This window comes from Chiloscyllium plagiosum, chromosome 2 (assembly GCF_004010195.1).
Source record: "Chiloscyllium plagiosum isolate BGI_BamShark_2017 chromosome 2, ASM401019v2, whole genome shotgun sequence".
NCBI lineage: Eukaryota > Metazoa > Chordata > Chondrichthyes > Orectolobiformes > Hemiscylliidae > Chiloscyllium > Chiloscyllium plagiosum.
Genome location: NC_057711.1, coordinates 146,523,266 through 146,534,236, shown reverse-complemented (window position 1 = coordinate 146,534,236; position 10,971 = coordinate 146,523,266). Strand labels below are relative to the sequence as shown.

Genomic DNA, 10,971 nt, shown 5'->3' with positions numbered 1-10,971 from the left:
CCTCTCAACTCCTGTACTCCATATTCTGACCAATAAAGAAAAGCATACCAAACGCCGCCTTCTCTATCCTACCATACTCCATCACTTTCAGTAAAGGAGAAGCAAAAGGGACTTCGAACAGGAACAGACTAGCCAGACAGGGCTGCCTCTAAGAATGTAGTACATACGCCCAAAGTTAATAGAATCCATGAAGAAACAAACATGCAGCCTTTAGTCTATGGAAGAAGCCATCCAAATATAAGCTGTTGCAGTCCATTACAGGTTCAAAGTTTGAGAGAAGATTTGTAGCTCGGGTGCATGTTGTTGTGGTTCTGTTTGCCGAGCTGGAAGTTTTTGTTGCAGATATTTATTCCCCTGTCTAGGTGACATCCTCAGTGCTTGGGAGCCTCCTGTGAAGCGCTTCTATGTTGTTTCCTCCTGCATTTATAGTGGTTTGTCTCTGCTGCTTCCAGTTGTCAGTTCCAGCTGTCCACTGAAGTGGCCGGTATATTGGGTCCAGGTTGATGTGTTTGTTGATAGAATCTGTGGATGAGTGCCATGCCTCTAGGAATTCCCTGGCTGTTCTCTGTTTGGCTTGTCCTATAATAGTAGTGTTGTCCCAGTTGAACTCATGTTGCTTGTCATCTGCGTGTGTGGCTACTAAGGATAGCTAGTCGTGTTGTTTCGTGGCTAGTTGGTGTTCATGGATACGGATCGTTAGCTGCCTTCCTGTTTGTCCTATGCAGTGTCTTGTGCAGTCCTTGCATGGGATTTTGTACACTACTTTGGTTTTGCTCATGCTGGGTATCGGGTCCTTCGTTCTGGTGAGTTGTTGTCTGAGAGTGGCTGTTGGTTTGTGTGCTGTTATGAGTCCTAGTGGTCGTAGTAGTCTGGCTGTCAGTTCAGAAATGTTCTTGATGTATGGTAGTGTGGCTAGTCCTTTGGGTTGTGGCATGTCCTCATTCCATTGTCTTTCCCTTAGGCATCTGTAATCCCTAACCATAACAGGGTTACAACAGAGTACTATCAAAGCAGTACCATTTTCTCGGGAATACTCAGCATTTAGGAAATGAAACAATTATGTTGAAACCAGGGCACTGCATTATTTCAAACAATTCTATTGGCCGTGAAATCTATTTAATCAAGCTTTCATTTCCTAATTATTGTTTGATAGTGGAATGGGCAGAATTTCTTACTGCAAAATAAATGTTTGGATTATGTTGTGTCATAATTTTTGGAAGTTTGAGAAAATGTTCAGTGAAGTTTCTCTCTTCATCTCTCATTGCAGGCATGTTGAAGCGATGGGTTGATAGCCAGAGATATTTATCGGATCACCCTCACCTCATTTGTCAAGATACGGCAAACTACCTAATAAACTGGTGTTTTAATTTAAAAAAGGAAGAGGTAAGGCAAGAGCCAAAAATAATTTATGTAATTCAGGTTAAATCCATGCTAATGTTAGTTTCTCTGGGCTTTGCTTATTTTTCCACAGGGTGAGTTAGTGACTGATATTCAATTGAACAATCTTGGACAAAATTTTGCATCAGTATTTAATGTGTAAAAGGACATGGAAGATATAGAATGTAGGGAAATAAATGGTGATGTCTTGAAAAATGTCCATATTACAGAGGAGGAAGTGCTGGATGTCTTGAAACGCATAAAGGTGGATAAATCCCTAGGACCTGATCAGGTGTACCCTGGAACTCTGTGGGAAGCTAGGGAACTGATTACTGCGCCTCTTACTGAGATATTTGTATCATCAATAGTCAAGGTGAGATGCCAGAAGACTGGAGATTGGCTAAAGTGGTGCCACAGTTTAAGAAAGGTGGTACGGACAACCCAGGGAATTACAGACCAGTGAGCTTGACGTTGGTGGTGGGCAAGTTGTTAAAGGGAATCCTGTGCACAGGATGTACATGTATTTGGAAAGGCAAGAACTGATTATGGATAGTCAACATGGCTTCGTGCATGGGAAATCATGTCTCACAAACTTGACTGAGTTTTTTGAGAAGGAACAAAGAAGATTGATAAGGGCAGAGCAGTAGATGTGATCTATGTGGACTTCAGTAAGGCGTTCAACAAGGTTCCCCATGGGAGACTGATTAGCAAGGTTAAATCTCATGGAATACAGGGAGGACTAGCCATTTGGATACGGAATTGGCTCAAAGGTAGAAGACAGAGGATGGCGGTGGTGGAGGGTTGTTTTTCAGACTGGAGGCTTCTGACCGGTGGAGTGCCACAAGGATCAGTGCTGGGTCCTCTACTTTTCATCATTTATAAATGATTTGGATGCGAGCATAAGAGGTACAGTTAGTAAGTTTGCAGATGACACCAAAATTGGAGATGTAGTGAACAGCGGAGAAGCTTACCTCAGATTACAACAGGATCTTGATCAGATGGGCCAATGGGCTGAGAAGTGGCAGATGGAGTTTAATTTAGATAAATGTGAGGTGCTGCATTTTGGGAAAGCAAATCTTAGCAGGACTTATACGCTTAATGGTAAGGTCCTAGGGAGTGTTGCTGAACAAAGAGACCTTGGAGTGCAGGTTCATAGCTCCTTGAAAGTGGAGTCGCAGGTAGATAGGATAGTGAAGAAGGCGTTTGGTATGCTTTCCTGTATTGGTCAGAGCATTGAGTACAGGAGTTGGGAGGTCATGTTGCGGCTGTACAAGACATTGGTTAGGCCACTGTTGGAATATTGCATGCAATTCTGGTCTCCATCCTATCAGAAAGATGTTGTGAAACTTGAAAGGGTTCAGAAAAGGTTTACAAGGATGTTGCAGGGTTGGAGGATTTGAGCTATAGGGAGAGATTGAATAGGCTAGGACTGTTCTCCCTGAAGTGTCGGAAGCTGAGGGATGACCTTATAGAGGTTTATAAAATCAGGAGGGGCATGGATAGGATAAACTGACAAAGTCTTTTCTCTGGGTTGGGGGAGTCCAGAACGAGATGGCATAGGTTTAGTGTGAGAGGGGAAATATATAAAAGAGACCTGAGAGGCAACTTTTTCACGCACAGGGTGGTATGTGTGTGGAATCAGCTGCCAGAGAAAGTGTTTGAGGCTGGTAAAATCGCAATATTTAAAGGGCACCTGGATGGGTATATGAATAGGAAGGGTTTGGAGTGTTATGGGCCGGGTGCTGGTAGGTGGGACTAGATTGGGTTGGGATATCTGGTCGGCATGGACGGGTTGGACCAAGGGTTTGTTTCCATAGTGTACATCTCTATGACTATAAATGAAACAAAACAAAATGCTGCAAACATTATAGAGATAAATGTAAACAGAAAATGTTGGAAGTATTCTGGAAGTCCAAAAGTGCTTTTTGGGGGAAAAATGTTTAATTATTTTTCATTGAATAGTCCAGATGCTGCCTTTAAAAGACCACAAGAAATAGGAACAAGAGTAGGTCATTCAGCCCCTCAAACCTGCTGCACCATTCAAGAGAATCATGTCTGCTTGCCTGCCCTTTCCCATATCCCTTGATTCCCCGAATGATGAAGAATCTATCTATTGTGGCCTGAAGTATACATTAGGACTTTGCCCTCACAGCTCTCAGTACCAAGGAGCTCCAAAACTCTCAACCCTCAGTGAAGAAATTCCTCATCATCTCTGTCTTAAATTGGCACCCCTTAATTCTAAGACCATGTTCTCTAGTCTTCTACTCACCCATAAGGGAAAACATCCTCTCAGCGTTTACCCTGTCAAGCTCCTTAAGAATCCTGTACCTTTCACTGAGACATTTTTCATTCTTCTAAACTCCAAGGAGTAGAATCCCAACCTGTTCAGCTTTTACTCATTGGACAATCCCTCCATAATAGGAATCAATCTGGTGAACCTATTGTGTGACAACCTGTGATTGAAGTAACATTTAAAAATTACTGTATTATTTAGTTCACATGTAAGAAATTAAGGTAATTGAAGCATACTCAACTGCATTACATCCAGTAACCGCTTGTTATACTACAACTGAAATCAATTCCATCATGCCCAACTCTCCAACAGTATTCAAAGCTGTGTTTTTAAAATGTTTTGAAGAATTTAAATTAGCTTGCTTTATTGAACTTTTTACAAAGGGTGAGCATTTGATATCTATTCTGCAAGGCTGATTATTGATCATATGGTTGGGTATGGGTGAAGTACTTTAATACATTTGATCTATGACAGTCAACATGTCTCAGACTTAATACTTAATGTAAGTTCAGGCGGATAGTATATCTGGTGTGAAGTCTTATATTGGGAGCCCAGTTTGAGGTTATTCTGCTTGACCGAGCTATTGATTTTCTTTCAGTAAGTTCATGATATAGTTATCTTTATAGAATCTCTTGTGAAATAATGATTCAAGCTTCATCTTTAAATTTTGTTTCCAGAACTACCCCCCCCCCCCCCATATACTTTCTTATCATTGTGATTCAATTTGCAAAATCAGGGTATTACATTTCAATTATTAAAAGAAAATGGCAAATTGTTTTTCTAAACTGGCCAATTGTCAAATGAATGCTTTTGTCCCTCAAAACTATAGTTGAGAATACCAACAGTGCTATCTTTTGAGAGGTTGTGCCAGGTTGTTTGCTCTCGTAATGGATCAGAAAAGGAAATACCACATTTTATGTCATCACTAGCATTTCCTAACTATTGCGAAAAAGGAAATGATAACAAGAAGGAAAACTTTATAATCTATGCAGTAAAATTCAGTGAGACAGAGGTAAAGATTAGTCATAGGGTCACAGACCCTTTGGTCCAACCCATCCATGCCGACCAGATATCCCAATCCAATCTTGTCCCACTTGCCAGCACCCGACCCATATCCCTCCAAACCCTTCCTATTCATATACCCATCCAAATGCCTCTTAAATGTTGCAATTGTACCAGCCTCCACCACTTTCTCTGGCAGCTCATTCCATACAAGTACCACCCTCTGTGTGAAAAAGTTGCCCCTTAGGTGTCTCTTATATCTTTCCCCTCTCACCCTAAACCTATGACTCTAGTTCTGGATTCCCTGACCCCCGGGAAAAGACTTTGCCTATTTACCCTATCCATGTCCCTCATAATTTTGTAAACCTCTGTAAGGTCACCCCTCAGCCTCTGACGCTCCAGGGAAAACAGCCCCAGCCCGTTCAGCCTCTCCCTGTAGCTCAAATCGTCCAACCCTGGCAACATCCTTGTAAATCTTTTCTGAACCCCAGGGGTCAGGTGAATTGGCGAAGCTAAATTGCCCGTAGTGTTCGGTAAGGGGTAAATGTAGGGGTATGGGTGGGTTTCGCTTCGGCGGGTCGGTGTGGACTTGTTGGGCTGAAGGGCCTGTTTCCGCACTGTAATCTAATCTAATCTAATCTAATATTCCAACAGTGGCCTAAGCAATGTCCTGTATAGCCGCAACAGGACCTCCCAATTCCTGTACTCAATACTCTGACCAATAAAGGAAAGCATACCAAACGTCATCTTCACTATCCTATCTACCTGCGACTCCACTTGTCCATGCTGACCAGATATTCTACATTAACCTAATCCCACTTACTTGCATTTGGCCCATATCCCTCTCAACCCTTTTTATTCATATACCCATCCAGATGCTTTTTAAACGTTGTAATTGTACCAAACTCCTCCACTTCCTCTGGCAGCTCATCCCATAAATGCACCACCCTCTGTGTGAAAACGTTGCCCCTTACATCCCTTTTAAATCTTTCCACTCTCAAATTGATGAATTGGAACCTGATTAAAACCCAACAAGTCAACATTGTTCTCTCAGGTTAAAAAAAGCTCTCTTTACAAAGTTTGGTAAGTACTGTGTTTACTTGGATACATTTCAGTGTAACAGAAAAAGGTCTTTCATGAGTAAGAATGTGGACCTCGTTAGACACCCCAGAAGAGGAGATGAATGCAAATAGGGCTTTAAGACGAATGGGGATGCTATAATAGGGAGCAAACTCATGGCCCATACTGGGCACCATTGGAAGTATGTTATCCTGGTGGCAAAAAGGTATGCGACACTGAGGTCCAAATGTAAGAAACACTTCACATAAATGGAATGAAAACTGACCAATAATGCAGTGGTGCTGCTGGTAAAGCTTGTATCCTTCCACAGCAAAGTGCAAACCCAATCCTGTGCTGCAGAGGTTTCACTTTTAATTGGAAAGGAATGGAGGGGTTTAATGTATAATTTCCCCATGCCCTCTTCCAGAAAGGGAACTTGTTGACTGGAGCTCTCCAGTGACCTACTTTCTTGTTGTATTTACAGAAACAAGCACTGATGGAACAGGTGGCACACCAAGCTGTTGTGATGCAGTTCATTATCGAACTGGGCAGAAGTCTTCAGCAAGATCCTCGTGGCTGCTTCAGACAGTTTTTTGAGAAAGCAAAAGTAAGAATCTAAAGAAGGGGGTGAGGGAAGAGCACAAGATTCCATTTTAGATCTCCCTCTCCACAAATGGTAGTGATTCTTGCCATAATATTCATTCTGTGCCCTGTGTGCTAAAACTGGTGTAAGTATTGCCAAACTGCTGCCACCAATATGTAATGCAGCTTTGCATCCTCAAAGCCTGTGGATGTATGAATCTTAGTGAAAACTTTCCGTCCATTCTTCCACTATTGCTGGCCCTGACCAGTACGGAATTGGGTAGTTTTGTCGAGGTTATATAGCACTAATTCCTTTAGAATATAGACTCATAAAAGTGTACAGTGTAGAAAAAGACACTTCAAGCCATCCAGTCTGCACCAATCAAAAACAACCATCTAACTATTCTAATCTCATTTTCCACCCATTGCCTTGTATGCATTGGCATTGCAAGTGCTCATCTAAATAATACTTCAGTGTTAACAGGGTTTCTGCCTCCACCACCTTTTACAGGCAGAGTGTCCCAGATTCCCACTATCCTATCTTTTCCCCTCACCTCATCCCTTCAGTATGTGGCAATATAAAATGCAAGTACTTTGTAAGGAATGGGCTTCATGAGCCAAATGGACTTCCTTGGGTTTAAAGCGATTGTTGCTTTTAGGAATCTATCATGCTTGTGCTGTTCTGAAAACGAAAAATGCTGGCAATGACAGTGGGTCAGGCAGCATTCATGGAGAGAAAGCAAGCTATCGTTTCTGATGAAGAGTCATCTAGACTCTGTTAGCTTGCTTTCTCTCTGTGGATGCTGCCTGACCCCTGTGATCTCCAGCATTTTTGATTTCAGTTCAGATGCTGCAATAATTTGTTCCCACAAGACTGTGCTGTTTCTTCGCTAACACAAACTAAATTTATTGCTACTGATAAGTTGTTTTGTATCTACTGTGGCTTATAGCTCCAGTGATGTCTTCCTCAAGCTACTCTGTGTGGCATTTGCAGTTGTGGGGGATTGGGAACAAGCTCACTGCTGTCCTAAAATACTTAATTTGGTTAAGCTAAAGGTAAACTTGACATTACCTTTTCTGTTTCTCACTATCTCCCCCCACCATAAAGATAGCTGAAGAAGGTTATATGGATGCATTTAACACTGAACTAGCAGAGTTTATCCAACGGGTTCGAGAATTTGCAGAAACCAAGACTGCAGAAACAGTATCAATGCATAATGTGGCTCAGCACTTGAATCATTTGGATGTTCATGGTTTGCCTCCGATGGAAGTGTTTGAATCTCTGCCACTGGTAAGCACAAATCACAATTTGTAAAATAAAACTATATTAATTTTCCTACATTCATCTGGTTGCAGATTTGTACTACAGCTTGTGCTTGTAAAGAAATTTAATATTAATGATCTATGTGTGATTTTCCTTTCATGAATAAACAAATATATGATTGCTCGATTCAGCAAACCAAAAATTCAACATTACAACATTCAAAATAAGTATTCTGGACTGTGTTGTGAAACTTGAAAGGATTCAGAAAAGATTTACAAAGATGTTGCCAGGATTGGAGGGTTTGATCTATCAGGAGAGGCTGAATAGGCTGGAGCTTTATTCCTTAGAGCACTGGGTGATCTTATTGAGATTTCTAAAATTGAGGGGCATGGATAGGGGGCTGAATAGCCAAAGTCTTTGTCCCAGGGTAGACAAGTCCAAAACTAGAGGGCATCGGTTTAAAGTGAGAGGGGAAAGATTTAAAAGGGACCTAAGGGATGACTTTTTCATGCAGAGGGTGGTGTGTCTATGGAATGAGCTACCAGCGGAAATGGTGGAGGTGGGTATAATCACAACATTTAAAAGACCTCTGGATGGGTACGGAAATAGGAAGGGTTTAGAGGGATATGGAGGCAAATGGGACTAGGTCAGTTTAGGATATCTGGTCAGTGCAGACTGAAGGGTCTGTTTCCATGCTGTGACCCTACAAGTCTATTTATGTCTTTTTATTCAAACTATGTGATCCAGCTTTCTCATTTATTTTCTTGCCAGTAATCTGCCTCCTGCATTGTAAGGAATACACGCACTTACCATTGTGCTGTCCTTATTGTCTCTAGTTTATCCTGTCTTGATTAACTTTTTTTTTGTGCAGCATTTGGCTTCATCCATTACCTTCCTCATCTTTTGCTGTTTGAAATGCAGTTCTTTCTGGGAAAGAATGACTGGATGTTAAACCATTTAATTTGACGATCCCTGTTATTACCCCACCATCACTTTAGATTTCCTGCATGTCACCAGAGAACTGTTACCTCAATCTCACACTTCCTTCAAGCCTATCTCTCACTGCACTTCGTGCAGCTTTAATTCCTTGACCGGGAAATTTAACAGGAGAAAGTGAGGACTGCAGATTCTGGAGCTCAGTCAAGAGTGTGGTGCTGGAAAAACACAGCAGGTCAGGCAGCATCCAAGGAGCAGGAGAATTGACGTTTCGGGCAAAAAAAACCATCATCAGGAATGGAGCTTATGAGCCGAGGGGGCGGAGAGATAAATGGGAGGGGGGGTGGGGCTGGGGCTGGAGAGAGGGTAGTTGAGCGGGTAAAGGTGATAGGTTGGAGAGGAGGGTGGAGCGCATAAGTGGGAAGGAAGACTGTCAGGTATCTGTCCATCTTCCTTCACAACTATCCACTCCACCTTTCTCTCCAAACTATTACCCCCACCTCCACCTACCTATTGCACTCTCATCTACCTTCCCCACCCCCCTCCCATTTATCTGTCCATCCCCTTGGCCCATAAGCCTCTTTTTCTGATGAAGGGCGCTTGCCTGAAACGTAGATTCTCCTGCTGCGCACATGCTGCCTGATCTGGTGTGATTTTCCAGCACCACACTTGGGGAAATTTAATAGATCTTGTGTTTCCAATCAGTAACCCTCCATCCCAAACTGCAGACAGTTGGGATTGTGGTGATCAGTGCTTTTTACAGTAGCTTCTATCTGTCTTGTAGGAATTCAAACGGTGTTTCCAGTTGCAAGACGTCCATGTCCTTCAGAACATGCTAAGCAACATGGACCCACAGGTATGTTTTAAGAATGTCCATTATTTAACCTTGATCAGGATTTATAAAATGTTCTCTTACTTGTGATTTAGCCTCCTGTCTGCTTCTCTTAAACCACACAAAGATGGGGTTCTGTTTGCCCCAGATTATCTGCCGTTATTTTTTTGAAGCAAGCAAATTAAAAGTTTGGATTAAGGACCCTTTGAACTCATGTGTTGGCATCATCATCATTGGAGTAAGTGGGCTTTGGTGTGTGTTATTGCTGTCTGATTTCATCATCTATTGTCATAGATAGTAAGAGTCATTCAGCACAGAAACGCATTCTTTGGTCCAACTCATCCAAAAAGCCCCAGTGGGGTACTGAATAGAAATTTGATGCTGCTCCTTCATTCTGCATCCTTGATTCCCAACTCCATTTCTGTAAGGGACAGGAAATCAGAGGAGAGTTACGTTGTGTAATTTGATGCAATTTGTAGAGCATTTACTGAAGAAGAGACTTGATTTTTACATTTTTGCAGTGTTTTTCATACCGTAATGAAACAACTTTGAAATGCAGCCACTGTTCAGAGGCAAATATAGCTACAAATATTTGCATTTTAAGATTCAACAAATGGTACCTTTTTTTCGTTCTGGGAAAGTTGACTGAAAGGATAAACAATGGCCAATAAACTGGAAGTCTCTCCTGTTTGAGAGCTGAGAGATCTTGGACACCACATTGAACAGGCAGACAGGGTTTTGGTTGAAGTTCACTCAATAGAACATTGGACAAGTACATAATCAGTGTCTGCCAGCAGCCTATTTTACATCTCATCTCTAACTTCAAAATCAATACTCATATGGGAGCTAAGTTTTGAATATTATTTGAAGAGAGTAAAATTCCTGATTTTTTTTTTTGTAAATTTCATTCCACACAGTGACTTTGTCTTGATTTTCTATCACATTTTCTAGTTCTTTATCCTCACTGTAATGCCAACAATGCACTTGTATTGTCAATGAGTTTAGTTGCATTTTTATCTACCCTAGGTTGCTGAGCACTACTTGCAGCGCTGTATAGATGCAGGCTTAAGGATCTATAATACTAAAGAAGCCAAAGAAGAAAGAAATGAAGAACCTAAAATGGACATATCGTAACTGTTTGGCAATAACACTATTAGATGATTGCATAAAAAATTTCACGACAGTGGAAGAAAAGCCTGTTTTTGTATGTAACCGTTGACTTGCCTGTGTGGATGCTGCACTTTATTTGTAAGGTTTGTTTAAAACAAAAAAAAAAGTATGATTTTGAAGCATTCAAATGCCGGCCGTTCTGAAAAAGGATTTGCTAATCACCTTCTACCTAATCGCTTCCCCATTACATACACTTCCAGATACTTTCTGGCTTAGTTTTGCTAAGATTCACTTGAGATTGCACAGTGTATCTAACTGGTGTGCATATTTTGCCCTCCTTTTTATTATTGTGGTGATTAGAGGTATACAGTATTTGCCACATTTGCCACATTCCTGAAAACAGTGGCAGCCTAGTCAGAGAGATTTCAAATCCAAGTTTTTCACAAACAGAAAAGGGAAGTGTAGGCTGGTGCCTTTAACTTTCACCACACAACAACTATTCTCCTCTTAATAGCA

At 41.5% G+C, this 10,971-nt stretch overlaps 1 protein-coding gene across 1 annotated transcript; it reads left to right on the top strand.

Moving 5' to 3' along the window:
- The first annotated feature begins 1,231 nt into the window (after positions 1–1,231).
- Positions 1,232–10,832, top strand: cdc37l1 (cell division cycle 37-like 1). The gene is made up of 5 exons (XM_043720869.1): positions 1,232–1,383; positions 6,216–6,338; positions 7,422–7,604; positions 9,298–9,369; positions 10,372–10,832. Exons 1-5 carry the CDS (start codon positions 1,270–1,272, stop codon positions 10,477–10,479), a joined length of 600 nt encoding a protein of 199 aa, XP_043576804.1. The 5' UTR covers positions 1,232–1,269; the 3' UTR covers positions 10,480–10,832.
- Positions 10,833–10,971: the final 139 nt, after the last annotated feature.